The sequence below is a fragment of the Malurus melanocephalus genome, unplaced genomic scaffold (genome assembly GCF_030028575.1).
Source record: "Malurus melanocephalus ecotype Western Australia unplaced genomic scaffold, MMel_1.1 scaffold_7, whole genome shotgun sequence".
Lineage (NCBI taxonomy): Eukaryota > Metazoa > Chordata > Aves > Passeriformes > Maluridae > Malurus > Malurus melanocephalus.
In genome coordinates this window covers 2913188-2929610 of record NW_026623239.1, presented here as the reverse complement: position 1 = coordinate 2929610, position 16423 = coordinate 2913188, and the positions used below count along the sequence as shown (strand labels likewise).

Genomic DNA, 16423 nt, shown 5'->3' with positions numbered 1-16423 from the left:
TTCAGATTGCAATGCCCTAACGTTTTATTAAAATCTCTTTGACAAAGAATRGTAGATACAGATTCTTGACTTGAATTTAAATTTAATAGATGAAGCACTTAGAATTGTACCTTACTTTCATGAATGCAATGTAAGTATTTCTGAAGGTAAACTGCAAGTCAGTGAGTGTAGTCCATTTTCTGACATCTCTCARATTCTTAAAAAAGCAACCCAAAAAACCTCAAAAAAACCCCAAAAACCAAACCAAACCTAAACATAACAAACYTAAAATGCTGCCCTCTTAAAGAAACAGCTTTTTCATCCTTCTGCAATGGTATGGCTGTGATTCAGGTAAGTACCCCAGATCCATGCCAAGAAGCACACCGCTCTCTTCCCTAGATGCTTCTTGTATTTGTAGCAACCTCTCACCCAAARCTGAGATACATTTCTTATTACACAATCAAAAAGGAATGAATTGGAGGCACAAGATAGGTATTTGAGAAAAAGCCATTTAGGTCATTCTGAAGCTTTTAAAAGTACCAGAACCAGAAGTTCTGCTGCTTTCAGGCCCATTTGACAGGACTTGCRCTGTATTACGAAAACTTGGGATTTACATAGCGGAAAACAAATGTTAGTAGGGTGAAGGTAACTATTACTACATATTTTAAAAATATGTTTAAAAATAMACACCATGACCACTTTTTATTTTAAAAATAAAATCATGACCACTTCTAACTTTCATTTTCATGCTTGTAGCCTGACATGTAAAAATAAGATAGCGACCTCTCACAACTGCTGTAATATATTTATATTACTCTTAGGTGTTTTTTGTTTCAGCATGACATTTGAAACATTAATACAAGTAAATAAATAGTCCCATGAGAAGAGCTGTATGTCTGCTTAATTTTCTGAGCATGGGCGTGAAAGCCAAGAGAAACACAAGACAGTAAGTAGGCTGCCATTCTCCAGTCTTGGTTCTCCTCCACTACAAAGATTGCCTTGATTTGATTCTCCTTCATTCTCTCAGCTGCATGTTGGAGTAGTTTGACTAGTGGTGTGATGGAGAAGAGATGCTTAAAATAGGATATATGAAAGCTGACTCCTACAACTTGACTAAAGGCTTCACCTGAATGGTAGAAGGAAATAGGTCAGAAGTTAATGGAGACAAAGGCACTGGCAGCCACCCCAGCATCCTGGGTCAGGTTACATCATCTGCACACACAGAGCTGTGAAAAGGCTGTGAAAGGAGGCAGAAACCACACRAATTCTCTCAAACCCTAGATCTGTGGCTACTTCCTCTCTTTGRAAAAGCCAGGGTGATGCCACTTGGGCTGTGCAGCAGCTGGGTATGCAGGAACTGCCAAAACTTTAAGAAGGAAAAAAACAAGTTCCTAATACATTCACACCTGTTCCAAATACATCCACACCTCTCTCTCTTAGTGAGTTTCACATTCACTTTTCAGATGTATGAAAAATCTTATTTTAAAAGGTTATGCCATCAATTTTATCGTTTTACCTTTCTGTCTCTTCGACAGATTCAGCAGTAGTCTCTTTGTATTCTGGCACCATATCATTCATATCCATGCAGACTTTTCCAACAAATGCTCGTTGACCAAATTTATCTGTTGAGATGCATTAGAATATAAATCTCAGAATCACTAGTTCTCAGAAACCACTATCAAAGCTTGTACTGGAAGTAAAAAATGAAAGTCCACCCACCCAGCTTCATTTAAATGAACAGAATTTATGCTCTTGTCTTATCTCTAAGCTGGGATAATTCAGGTGACTTTTAAGGACRAAAAGAAAGGAGGAAAAAAGGAAGCAAACAACACTTAAATAGGAGCTATCTTCCACATTAGTAATCAACCTWATAAATGAGAACTAGGTTACTGTAGTTTAACCACAACCAGAATTCATGATGGTGGTAAATTARGATGGCTGTGAAATAGAGGATGAGAAATACAAGCATCAAAATACAGCAGCTGCAGTAGAGATGAGGAAAGGCACAAAGATCTCAGCAAACCATCTATCCTTAAGAGAAAGGAACAAGATTGCTAACATGCCTCCCACATGCAGTTAAAGGGAGAAATTTCCAGATCTATTCTAGCCTTTCTTGAGATTTACCCATGCTAGATGAATAAATCAGAACTCATGTGTAAGACATGTATACAATATTCAATTCAAAGCTGTAAAATGTGTTTCTAAATCAGATCTTTTTGTCCACTTTTATTTTTTGAGTTGTTGAATGCAATGGCTTCAAAATTTTCCTACTAAATCAGAAAGACAAGGTAATTTTTGATGTTATCTGWTATCTCTGATGTTATGATATCTGAGGTTCTTATTAAATTTCTCTGCTTTGGGAGCTGTCTGAGCCTTTGGAAATCCTGCAAGAACCACAACATTTTCAAGGCATTTACAACTGTGAACAGAAGGGAAGGATAAGAATCTGATGAAGCTTCCACTTCTCCAGTTTCAGAGGGTGTGTGAAGATTTTTGACACTGATTTTCAGCCGAAATCTCAACGTATCAGGAAATTAATGCTCTGACTGGGTGTCTTGTCATTTAGTTCTTTCAATCCTCAAATAACAAAAGATTAGAAAGAGCAAAGAGTTGCATCTGGAGAACACATCCAGCAGACATAATTCAAGCTCAGGCAGCAGCAGATTTGGGAGTGAAGAGACAAGCAGCAGCAACTGAAGGACAAAGGTGCTTAAGCGAACAAGGGTGACAGGGGTTTGGGGACACAGTGTGACAGCTACAATTCACCAAAAACAATTTAAGAGAAAGACAGATCCCTAGCTAGCCTGAAACTTCTAAACTCAGTTTCCTACAATTAACATGATCTACACAACACCCTTCAACATTCACTGTTAGGTTTACCTGCAATTTCAGCAAGAATAAGAGAACTGTCTGTGTGAATTGTTGCAAAGTAGCAAGCCGTAGTCGTGCCATTCTTTAGAGTTCGTCTCTAAAAAAAGAAATCAGTTTCAACTGTCTGGAAAAAAAAAACAGTAAAGCTGCCAAAATGCAGAACAGCCAGTCTCATTTCAAACTGCAAGAACATTTAGTTATTGTGAAATTGTGCAGTGAAGTGAGAAGGTAAAATATAGATTTTTAATTTCATAATAGCTTTTTWAAGTCTGAGTGTTAATAAATACAATAATTCCTCACAGAATATTTGTAATATTTGTAAACCCATGGAAAYCAGTCTATGTTCCTTCCCCCAAACTGAAAATATTCCAACTTATATTTGGAAATACAAACGACTAGTCATTTTTTGTTATTTCCTAGTTATGAAAGGCTCTCCAATTTTTGCAGTGAAGCCTTATTTATCAAGTGTTATCAAAGGAAGGCTTTTGGTGAAAGCAGCAGTTTTCTTCTAGCTACCTGATCTGGCTGGAAAAACTAGTCAGGTTTTCATGTATCAAAATCTTCTGTTCTCCCCAAATACAAAGTAACAAACTTAACTGTAAAAGAAAACTGAGCACAACTGCTCAGACTACAAGGTAATTATCTATCTACTGAAAATGGAAATGATGAGTAACACCTCTTCATATTACTTTTGGGGAACATAACAGTAAATAAAGAGCAATTTTGGTTACATTAATTCATTATTAAGTTGGTAGTTTCTCTTGTCTTGGGACTGATGAAAGTATATGGACTACTTAGCTAACATACAGGTTTAAACTATATTTTTGGATTCTGGCTGCCATGCCAAGTAATTTGAAAATTTTCTTTACTTCTTTTTAATCAGATAGAAGGCAGGATATCAACACAATGTTTGAGAAAGGCTAGAGCTAATTATTTGACAAACACAAAGCCAAGCAAAACTGTCTTTTCTTAAAATATTCAGAAGAAACTCTTAGAGAGTTCCAAAAATCAGTCTCAAAAATAATAATGTCATTACTGAGACAAACTATCATTGTTCCTTACCTTTTAAAACTGAGAATCCTCTACTTCCGAAATCCTAACAACATTGTTAAATGAAATACAAAAATGCAATGTTTCTGAATCATCAGCATCAAGAGGAGGTTCCAGCTAAAAGCAGGAAAATTTCAGCTAACTTTTTTCTTTTGCTGAGTRTAGTAAGTATTTGCGGGAAGCAGCATTTTGATTGGAATAAATCCATTATGTTTTTGTAACAACTTCAAAAGCACAATGTTAAAAAAAAATCTGGTCCATGCAGGTTTAGTCCTGTTTCCAACAATTGAATGTTATTCTTGGCCCCATCAAACACTGTGGGGTGGCTGGCATTCTGCATCTTCTGTGGTGAAGACGTTTTCCTGAMGCTGTTTTATCTGATTCACATGGGCAGAGCCTGCTGCTGTGCTCAGGCTCCCACAGCCAACTTCCAGCTGGCAGCTCTTTTCCAGATGATTTTGTGAAACACCTTGCACAGCAAGCTCTTTAGCTCTGCTGGGTCCCCCAGTCCGCACTCTGACGGGACGTTGGGCACACAGTTGGACGCTGAGGTCACCTTATGGTTTCAGCAGCTGAAGCATGTGTGCTTGTCACTACAGCTTATGACCAAGCTGCTCCTACATGTTTTCATCATGGCAGATGGCAGAAAGCAATTTCTTTTTTAAATTTATGTGGCAAGGAACAGTATAACTATTTATTTCAGATTTGTTATTTTATTATGTTGACAACAGATGCTGTCACAGTAAGAGGTAAACGCAAGGCAAATTATGCTGGTCAAATAACTCAATCTGTTGAAGATATTTCAGTCCACACATTAAAGGATAAATTTCAGCTATAGGACAGAAGAAGTTAGCTGCTTGTTGTCCATCCAGCAGACCTTAAAATCTTTGCATTGCTCAGAATCAGTTTAGCTCACAGACTCTCTCTTTGTCCCACAATTTCACTGACAGACTCCATCTAAAGCCTCTGCAGTGAAAGACATTCCTATTACAAGGAGCTCAGCAGCAGAAATGTCTCCCTTTACCATTCCAAAAGACCCCAGATTTGTCATCTATGAGAAGCATCTTCTCTTTCATGTAAGTTTTGCAGAAAATTATTTCATAATATAGTTTTTTTGTGCAGAAAAGGAAATGTCCCCTGAATTTTGGGGGTTTTTTTCTACGTTTGATTATTTCTGCATTGAGGTTGTCCACACCTGCTGGCTGTACTGAGTGCAGTCTTAAATGTTAGTCATTGTATTCAGAAAAGGTGATAGACAAGTTAAATGTTAACCTCGTGATTACATTAATTACATTGCCAGCAGCAACAGAACAAGGCCGGAACTATTAACAGACAATCTTGGCTARCAATTAGAGCTGTGGCTACCTTGATTTTATCTGGTTTCCACAACAGTAAAACATGCTCTACACTTTCTGCTGACCTGAAAACCTATGTTACACAAAAATGAATATTGTCAAGTAGGTAAAACATCGTTTGCATGACTTACAACAACTCTGGTGTACACTTCTTCTGCAAAGCCATTGTCCTGGAATTTGGCTTCTGTTGGGAACGTGTAGGAAGTCAACCACTGCAGAAGAGGCAGGTCTACTCTCGTGCCAGTAAACGAGTACTGCGGGGCATGAATATGTGTATCAACCAATCCTGGCATGAAGAATTCACTAWGGAAAGAAAACAAAATTATAATAATCCAGAATGCCTCGAAACTGTCGACAGTAAGAAGCTTTGTTTTAAACAATACATTGAAATGAAATCTACAGAGTAAACAAATACGGATTAACCCACCTTTCCCAGCATCAGCCCACTAACTCCTGTTGTGCCTCTACCCACATCCATTTTTTGTTATGAAGCAGTTGAGTAATCACATCTACACAGTCAAATACAGATATCTAACTGTGAGAAAAACAATATAGGAGCATGATGAATCCAATTATCTCTAATATTGACCCACCCTAAATGCCAACAAATAAAGACAAACCAACTTCACAAAAACTAAAATTACTGCACTGTAGAAACCACCTGAAAAAGAGATTTGTACACAGTCTTACTTCCTAATATGGATATATATGGAATGCCTCTAGCTTCCAGACCATTGTATTTACAACATRTGACTTTCTAAGTGCCATTTTTCCTCTGTATTATTTATACATCCATATAGATATATGAAATCAATGGATTTCAAGGTTTAATGGAAGAATGGACACTGTGTCCAAAAACATAGACACAGGTGAAAAGAGCTCTGCTCAGTATCTTGTCAGGATAGGTATATTTACAATGGAACTGTAAAACTATATGTTGTCATGAAATGTTCATGCAATATCAACATTACTACACAACTATTTTGTTTTGTGCTGAACTCCTTACTGCATAACATTTCTCTGACTCCTCTTTGCTTCTCCCTGTCTACTGAATGAACTGAATTTTATCTCATTTAATTCCCATTCTTTCAGTTTTCTTGCAGGCTATAAATGCTGAAGGTCTTCCTCAAATGATCCATATTCTCAGCACCTTCCATTTTCCTCAGRCTATTTCAAGAGAAGAAAATATCTGGTGACTCATGTTCACTGTATGGTTAGACTTTCAGCAAAGCATACACATTTTTTAAAAACTGATAATTAGAAGGACACTGCAGCTCTCAATTCTAAGCCACRAGCTGTTTACAGTGTTATTACATACAAAGTGTAGTAGATAATMATTTGTAGTCCAAAATTATTTATTTTCACCAGAAATTTGGGGATTCCACTCACTGAAGAAAAAAGAAATTATCTAGCTGCAATAGAGTGAGCAATCAAAAACTGCATTTAGAAGGCTTAAATTTTCTAGTTGCATTAATTTTTATTATGGAGTGTGTCAAAGTCTAAGGAAATGAGTTTTATATCAGCAGTGTCATTATTACCTACATTTACCAAGGCTAAAGTTTCATGTAAGGCACAGCCCTTCGGTAACAAAATGGATGTAAAATGCAATCTCAAGAAAGAATGGCACTTACTGCTGTGAATACAGAAGTGGCCATGCCTGAAAATCAAATATGGCATTTTGTTCTGTGTGGTTCTATCCAACAGCACAGTTCAGCCACGTCTGCAGTCCCAGACCAAGGAAGGTGAAAAGCACAGGGACTGCCCATCCTCTGAGTCCCATCCAGAACTCAGGCAGCTTTGGGTAAAGAGCTCCCACTGCACTGAAATGGAGTTTTGCCCACTAAATTTATGGGCATTATATGGATTTGATGTGCTCCCTGCCAAAATGCATTCCAAAGACTTGCTTTACTCACTCAAAGAAGAAACTGCATTTGCTGAAATTAATCTAAACACAACACATACTGTTTACTCAGTTGTCTTATGTCAGAAGTTTTGAACCCCCACGTTTCAGCCAGCTGCTCTAGCTGATCAGCTTGTTCCATAAACACAATCTAAAAAAAAAAGAAAACACAGTTAAGCACTTTAAATGCACATCCCACATCAGCTTTATGTGAAGGCAAAACAAGTTACATTTCGCAACCTATTTCACCTGTTTACTATGAAGGTGTTAGGTTTGCATTGGAACACTTGCTTTTCCTGTCCATCAAGCACGATTTTGAAACGTTTCTCATAATCCGGTGAATAACTTCACCCACCTTGTAACTTGCATGGAACAGTTAATTCCTTCTCAGGTAGTACACAAGGCAGAACAGCACCGACCTCAGAGAAATCACGCAGTACAGTCACTTGGTGAGGAGGTGTACAACAGCCTTACAGGAATGCAATTACAGTATTCACAACCACAGGGGTCAAATTACTTGCTTTGCCTACGGCTGACTGACATCAAGCTAAGTAGTTTCTAATTTTCTGCTTGTGTWGGGCTTTTTAAATTGTTTCAGTGGCTAAGACGAGAAAAAAAAATTGAGGGGAAAAATGTGGATAATAATTTCATTTTACAGAACAGGCTAAAAGGATGCTGAGATCTTTATTTATTTCAAAATAAAACCCTACAGTCTGGAGCCCAAGTCAACTCATCTGACCCCTAGAGAACATCAGCTCTGTTGCCAAGTCAGAATTTTAGCACAGTTTCTATTTCTTTTTAAATTTCTTGATATTTTAATCTACAACACGACTCTTTGCAGCTGAATTCTCAACTCTTTGATTCTCTGTTCTATCAATAATAAGCATGACAAGTCCCCAAAAAGAAGAGACCGTGGAGCCTAGGAACTGGAAGGCCCTCTACAGGCTCCAGGTGGGATGCAAGTTTCCTCAACGCCTGACAATTTAGAGGACTCTCCCCTGGCCAAGGACTGCCTATCTGAGCTTACAGAAATTCTTGCCTAACAGTTTCTGCCATAAACAGTTCATTACACCCTTGGTGTAAGAGCTCATTTCCCTAAGGTGAAAGGAATAATCTTGCTGCTACCAGTACCCCTCTGCTCCTGGGAAGATGTCCACACTGAGGGCCTGTWTCGACCTCAAGACAGCAGTTTCTAGGGCAACAGTTAAAAAGAAAAAAAAAAATAAATCAAAAGGCAAGACCTGGTACTTGTAAAAGGGCAGTAGGAAGCAACATAGGTGGAAGAGCAAGAGGACCAAAAGAGTATTGTTTAGCCATTATTTGCATGCGCTTTTTTTATATGTGTGTTTCTTTTGCAAAGAAATTTACCATTTTCTGKTTTTTTCCATAGACAAAAATAAGCAAAGACTGCTAAAATGTAAAGGCTGCTAAACTGAAGACAGTAAGTTATTGGCTGCCTAGTCTTTAAAATGAGTTATGGTGGCAATGGTATGATTTATATTGTCTAAAAATATTTTRTATTTTTAGTCAGAAATAGATATTAAAATAATGTTATATAAATAAATATCACTAGCAAAAATTATAGTACTCCATTATTAGTTCACAAGAAGCAGTATCATCCTCCTTCCAAAGAGGAATACAGCCAACTCAATTACTGTATAACTGCAGAAGGTTTGGAGTACAGATTTACTGAAATGTCTGACGTGCAATAAAGAAAATGTTATCCAAATACTGAAGTCAAAATGGATGCAGAATGAGCAATGTTAGAGCTGCTGGTGGGGAGACTGGCGAAGATGGAGGAAAAAAAAAAAAAAGAGAGAAACATGAAATACCAGATGACAAATTCTGGAAACAGGCGTTGCCATGGAAAAGCAGTGGYTGTTATGTATTCTGAGGGTGCAGAAAAATAAAATACTTAAAAATGAAGAAAATATGTTTCAAGGAAGCTGGATACATGAAATCATCTCTAAACCTGACACCTGGCTCATTATGCTCAAATGAGGCTATGGGTAAATCAACAAGACATCTACACTCTTTTCAAACAAACTTCCCAATGGAACCCCTTCATCAGCAAAGGGTTATTCCCCATTAATTTAGGATACATTTGCTTTAGACACATTTCCAATACTTAGTACTTTAAGGTCTTTGGGACCCTGTGCTTGGATATTTGCTCCTTGCTTGTGCATTCAACGTGACCAAATTGGTGCCGTGCTCTTTAAATCAGTTATGCACCTCAGCACAGTAGAAGCAAGAAAAAATCTTACAGCAGTGTCACTACAGAATCAACAGGAGTTCACAGGAAAGACTAAAACCTTCAGCTTTAAAGAAGGAAGTCAAGGAAAATAATTGGCACGTGGGGAAGGGCGTATCACAACATACAGAGTCAGAGGCCGCTAGCACARCTGCCCAAACACTTCTTTAGGTTCTTGTTGTTGCCCATGTAACAGTGCTAAAGGATCCAAAGAACAGGGGTAAAGATTCCCCTCGTGACTAACTCAGGCCTTCTTCATTGCAAGTGTTTCCCAAAGCACTTCCACCAAAGCTTGGCTGATCAACTAAACAGCACATCGCCCCCGGTGTGGCAAACCCTGCGCCTCCAAGGGCAAATGTTTTGCTTACAAGAGACTGGGAAGTGAATGACACTGTCTGAAGGAACGTGGGCTGTTTGGACACAACAGCGCCTGTCTTTGTTCCTGGCTAAGGTGAACATGATGAGGATGAGGAGGAATCCATTCCTCTTTCCCTTCCCGCATGCTCTCTTCCCTTTGTTATTTCCACAGTGATTAAATGAGTTTTGCAATAAGAGACATGATGCCTATTGCTTGCCTAGTTCCTAAAACTGGGATGTGAGACTGAATGAGAACAAGAACACTCAGCAGACCCAGCTGCTGGAGGAACTGCTGGACTTGCTGAGCAAGACCAAGAAATGWAGTCCAGATGGACGGTGGCACCTTGGCACCTTCCTCCTTCTACAGCTGACACATGTCCTCCGGTCCCAGCTGGCTTAAATCAAACACTTTCACTCAAAAATATTAACCCCTATTCCACAAAACTTGCTCTTTTCATGGCTTCCACAGGAGCTTTTAGCTTATATGTTTTCTGTTCACTTAATATTCTACTCACATAGGATAATTACACCAAGATTTCAGTAACAACTCACATTTTGCACCTATGCCTCTTTTCTTTACCCTGAGGAATGCTGCYCTTTCTATTTGCTGCTCCTCAAGAGAGACACTACACTGCTCTGCAAACCACTCAGTTACACATGGTCCCTACTTTGATAACTTGATGATAATATGGGTTTTCATACYCAAAAGCAGTGCTTTTCTTCATAAAAACTCATTTCATGTGGAGCAAAGCAGAGAGAGATGACATTTTACGTCCCTTGGAGGGCATGCAGAGACTCACACTGCAAGGACCCAGCTGTTCATACAGCTGATCTCTTCCCAGCGTCAGAGACCACGCAAGATTTTTCCATCATGGAGTCAGCARCATGAGGCAAAAGAACGATGCCTATTTAGTAAAATTTACATCTTTGGGAGAAATACAGAAGCAGTTGTAGTGTAAATTTGAATAATAAAGGTAAGCWATTTTCTTTCTTTCTTGAATAGCCAACTTTTCTGTGATCCCAGTGGTTCCTCTGAATGAGGCTACATTAGGAGTAATGTGGGTGAAGGTAGTATATGGGGTGCTCACTGTATTAGCCCCTGGAATATTAAAATTCCAAGAATTTGCAGTAAAAAGAGAATAAAATGAAATTGCTTGCTACTGTACTCTGGTACAGTACTGGAAATTTTATTTTAGGAAAATAGTGGTTTAATGGAAGTTTTTTTAAAAATAACTTCTGTCAATTTATGCAAGGGAAACAGTATGCTGTGAATCTTTGTTCCCTAGAAGAAGGAAAGAGAGTGAGAGCACAGATCCTTAGGTGCAGCTTACTAAGGAAAGAAAAGAAAATAACTACAAAAATCTTGATTTCCTATGGATACTGTGTAGAGACAATTTTCCAGAAATTGTCATTAAAGAGAGTGAGATAGGGTATGAGTTTCTGTCTTCTGCACCTGAGTTACAGCAGACAAAGATTTTTTCATTCAACTATATTGTTTCAGTGAACAAGACATAATTATGCAGATTTAGACTCCCCTCTTGTACATGAAAATTCAGCTTCTCACAGACTTTGATACACCTTGCACCAGAACAGCTATGAAAGGCTGTATTAATACAGCCTGGACTGGTGTRAAAGGAGAAAATAAACACTGTTAGGGCTCAAAATGCTCTTTGCACAGATTTCAAGCGTTACTGGAGTCTGACACACTGTTATTTAACCACAAGGAAAAAAAAAGTACTTTCTTAAATGTTACATAGGGTGCCCATGCCTACACAACCTACACYGTGAAACTGAGTTTCAAGTGTGATACTGTTAAGGGAATGACATTGCTTCCCTGCCAGACTCAATCCTGCATTATCAGCAAGTGCAATGCTTGTTTTAAGCTTGGCTCATGCTACTAACATGCCCAACAACACCATTTTTCTAACTCTTCTTGGGTATATACCATGGGAGGGCAGGGGTTGGTTTGTGACAAGAAGACAAAAAAGCCCCGTTGAGCCAGCTGTGCAGTTGGGTACACAGCAGTTATTCGCAATCACTATTTAGATATTTCGAGAATGAAAAAACAACTTGTGAAACTGAAAGAAAACAGAAAATCTGAAAGAATGCCAGGTCAAGGCACGCTGGTGTTCTGAGAACACTCAGCACACCTAAAAAGCTGATTTAAGCCAACTGCAGACTCGTGCCGAGGAGACGCTCCATCCCGCTACCTGAAAGTCCCGAAAGTGCGAAATTCCTTCTCCGCGGCGCCTGCCCCGACAGACAAGAGTGCGAACATTTTCCACCTTCTCCCCAGGGACCGGAGGAGCCGGCCCTGCCCCTCGCCRCCCCCGAACGCGGACGCGGGGCCGAAAAGGGTCATTTTCAGCGCCCTCACGGACCCCGCGGCAGAGAGGGGCTCCCGGGACCCCCGCCCCGCGGAGGGACCGCCGGGCATCTCCCCCGCCGCCCGCCCGGCCAAGAACCCGCCCGAGCCCGCACTCACTGTCCCGTTATCGTCCACCCCCAGAAGGTGCCCGTGCAGGATCTCCACGGGGCTGAGGGCCGTGGAGTGCACGAAGGTCCCCTTGAAGACGTGGGCGAGCGGCGGGCGCTGCGGGGAGCACATGGCGGCGGCGGCGGGCTCGGCGGGCACGGACTGCGAGCTGCCACACCGCGGGCTGCCTCCCCTCGGTGTCTCACGGTGCCGCCGGCGGCTTCCTGGAGCTGTCACCATTTCCCCACCCCCTGGTGACTTTCTCCTCGGGGAGTGGTTTCGGCGCAAGGAGGGCGGGAGGCCGCGCCGCACYCTCGGCCGTCCCCCACGCAGCCGCCCGGGACGCGGGCGGGGATGCCCCGGGCGGTGTGCGGGGTGTACCCCCTGAACCCTCGGCCTCCCCGCTGCCGATCCCCCGTCCCAGGCATGTGTCCTCCCTCGTGCAAGAGGCGCGAATCCCCGGACCAGTGCCCGGCGGGTTTTGCGGTCCCACTTACGACCTGGGAAGCAGTGAAAATTTGGCGAGGTGTCTGATAGTGCTTTACGAGTGTCTGGCAACTCACTTTTGCAAACAGCCTGCGAGTTGTGACCACTTGCAAAAGTTTAATTTACAAAAAGTTGGATTTGTAGTTTGGAGAAGATCTTTAAGATCTTCAAATCTCAGACTGTCTCGTGTATCCTCAGCCTCTGTCCTGGGCGACAAAAGRGTGCGGGAGCAGAGAGCGGGTGCCGGCTGAGGTACCGGAGCTACCAGAAACAGGCACCCTCACTCAATGGAGATAGTCTGCAGAAAAGGAGAAAACAACCTCAGGAAAATCAAAGGCAGAGAAAAATTACTTTTGTTAACTTAGAGAAATGTGTCCCCAGAACGATATTCTGCTCCAACAACCCAGGTCAAAGTACCAAATGAACATACACTGAGAGGATCTCTACTGAGAGTATTGGAATAAAACTTGGCAGGGGCAGAATTATCAAACACATGAGGGACAACACCATGAGTGTCCTCAGAACTCCTGCCCTAAGGCACCTTTATTCATCAGCTTGCCAAGTGATGAGTGAACTTGGCACCAAGGRCACTGGCACTATCGCTCTCAAGGCTGCATTGCAAAGTTTGTCATTACATGGTTTATCATTAAAAGACCTTTGCACTTCCCGTTGTGCTGACACTCTACAAATGCATGGCAGATTACCTTTCCTACAAACTCACAGACTAATGGTGGGAGGAGTGAGAAACACAGCAGGAGAGCACAGAATAAATTTAATTTTAGCCTGCAATGGGAAAGTCATCAGTCTTTATCTTGCCTTCTTTTCATCAGAATGTGTTAGGTTGCTGAGAATGAAATTTAAAAAACACTGGATTTATTGGAATCAGTAAGATGATCTTACCTAAATTTTGAGATTAGTTAACTCTGTCAATAAAGAGTGTCCAAAATAAAATGGACATGTGAAAGTGACTTTTTCTTACTTATATTGGCAATTATTGTGAGAGGTCTTGTAGTTTAAGAAAATTCACAATGAGATAAAATTGGGTTTTTAAGACATATGGCAGGTTTTTATTGTACTCCTAGTATCTTTGGCATGAGAATCTAGCACACAAAACAAATCACAAATAAATCTTGCAGATTAATCTAGTTTGGAGAAGAAACTGGCACAAAAAAATCCTTCAAGCAGTTCAGTCTGTTTAAAACACAATAACATTTTTTGTTTCTTTGAAGAGAAGAGTAATATTTTTTTTATATTTTTTTATATTTTTTTAATAGCACCAGAAGACTTCTAAATTAATACTTGCAAAACCTCTCTTCTCAATTTGTTTCTCAGGGTGATGCTGTTGTGTTTGTGAAGGCTACATTTGAAATAAGCTGTATTCCAAGCCATTACTCCAGGCAAGGAAAATTTTCTTTTGTTGCAGGAGGGAAAARGAGTGGGGGAAAGGCTGGTTTTGCTGCTGAATAATAAGGTGAATGGAGATGAGAAATGGAGTGAAGGGACCAAGACCTGCTGGGGTAAATTCACTCACTCCCTCTTTGAAGAGAAGAGTGAAAATAACTTTCCCCAGCAACAGCGGCTGCTGCTACACAGCTTTGCCCCAGTGGCAGCAGCCAGAACAAGAGGTCCGGATTTAAAGYCAAACGCTGTGTGTAGCCTGATTTGCATCAAGTGAAGCTCACAGCTGCCCTAGGGTAGCACACRGGACAGGTAAAACAGAGTGGCTGCTGCTAGAAGACTCATTCACACTGTTGTCCAAAATAATATTCAGCAGAGCTCATTGTTCCTGAGGACTCCTTTGGCTGTGAATCTCTGATTGCTTCAGCCCCGGTTTTCCAGGGATTGCCTCCAGCTTCCTTACAAAAAGAAGCGCAGTGGTTTGAGTAAAATGTAATCCAGACAGTATTTATGTAAGAGAAGAARACCAAAAATATAAACAGTTGCTTCCATTTGCACTTTTAGGGAAGAATGTCGGTAACAATGCTTATTATTTTTTTTCTTTGTTTTGATTTTAGTGTAATCCAAACACTCTGAAATTTTATAACTTCATGGTCAAAAGAACTGTCAAAAARAGGTCTCTATTGCTTTTTCCAGCTCTCATGTGGGAGAACATAGGAGCTGTAGAAAAATGCTGGYGGAAGAAAGGTTAACACCCTTCCCTTCTCCCGGAGTTTTTTTTTGTTTTTAGTTTGCAACAGTTACATGCGCATGCCCTCGATACTTGCGTGAGTCAAGGTGAGACCTTGGCCAACTATGAAAAACTGAGTCACTGTTCCAAAATGTTGTAGGGCTGAAGTATGTTTAGTTTTATTGGGATGAGCTGGGCTGGGCGCTTTACCCTCTGGGACAGAAATGTAATGCTCTGTTGTGACTGCTCCATAGTAATTAACTTAARGAATAAATGAAATACCATGTTCTTTTTTTCTTTTTCTTTTTTTTTTTCCCTTCCAAAATAGTTTAGTTGGAGAGAGACATTTAGCTTCTGATAAATTATGCTATCAGTATTTTTTTAATAGCATTTAATATTATCATATATGTGTCAATACATTTAATAATTTCTAATGTGTATTTTGAGCTAATACTGTTTTTTAAAAAGTCTGTCTCATTATTCAAATAGCTTATGAGACTCTCTAAGTCTTCTAAAATAGTCACTTATAGGCAATTATAGAGATGAGTCTTTAGGTGAATCTTGAAGCCTAACATATTCTGGATTAGAAGAATAATCTGATAATGTGTTTCCAGGAGAACAGGGACAGGTTTTAACAGGATTAGAGAGCCTTCACTCTCCTTAGCACTTACCCTTTCAGATCCTTTCTTCAATTATCACATTCTATGAAGGAAGAATTCAATTACTTGTTTCTAAGTCTCAGAGCAGCTAAGGTGATCCTGCAACRTCTGAGAAATATAAGAAAAGGAAACCTGCTTCTCCCCACCACTTTCAAAATTAAGTTGATGGAGTGCTTTTCATGAGCCTGTGGAGGTCAGTGCCTGTGCAGCCTGAGTGCCAGGGTACGAGAATTATTACTCTGATCTAGCAATTAATGTTTTTATAGCATTATGATCAAAATGGACCTTGTCCGTAACTTGTAACATAGCAACTAGATAAGTGGAGAGGAAAAAACCCAGTTGATTTATCTGCTATTAATTGATTTTTTTTTCTGTATAAGAAAGATTATACAGCTAAGCCTTGGCATTATTCAGGGGGGGAAAAAAAGAAAAAGAAAAAAAGAAAAAAAGAAAAAAGTGAAGCATGACAAATATCTACTCCCAAGTGAGAAATTAAGTTGGGAGCTAGCTAGTTTTCTCAGCCTTTGGTACCCAAGTCTACCAAGGCTTGGGAAGGCAAGGCTCAGAAACCACCAGGGGAAGCTTGATTTGCCTTCTAATGCTGAAAAAGAGGCCAGTACTGTCATAAAAGGCTAGTACGGTCATAACAAAAACCRTCATTAGTAGTTAGAGATTGCCTGATGTTGATTCTGACACCCATGAAGTCCTTCTGCTTTACTGCCAAGGCATGCTCATAACAGGGATTGCATTAACTGAGCCAGAGAAGTTCTTAAGAAGAGCCAGGAAATACTGCACAAATACCAATAAAATCCATATTTCAGTAAAGTACAAGTATCAATGGGTGAAATATGTCAGAAGATTTTGTTGGCAAACTCATTTCTATTTCCCACAAGACACAAAGCATGAATCAA

At 40.1% G+C, this 16423-nt stretch overlaps 1 protein-coding gene across 1 annotated transcript in view; it reads right to left on the bottom strand.

Moving 5' to 3' along the window:
- The window catches only part of GDA (guanine deaminase), a 29673-nt gene extending 17173 nt beyond the window's left edge, over positions 1-12500 (bottom strand). The window contains exons 1-5 of the mRNA XM_057372583.1: positions 12249-12500; positions 7218-7306; positions 5387-5558; positions 2860-2947; positions 1496-1601 (exon numbers count right to left, since the gene is read on the bottom strand). Of these exons, the coding sequence (XP_057228566.1) occupies positions 1496-1601; positions 2860-2947; positions 5387-5558; positions 7218-7306; positions 12249-12479 (686 nt within the window). The 5' untranslated portion in view covers positions 12480-12500. The remainder of the gene's footprint in view (positions 1-1495; positions 1602-2859; positions 2948-5386; positions 5559-7217; positions 7307-12248) is intronic.
- Positions 12501-16423: the final 3923 nt, after the last annotated feature.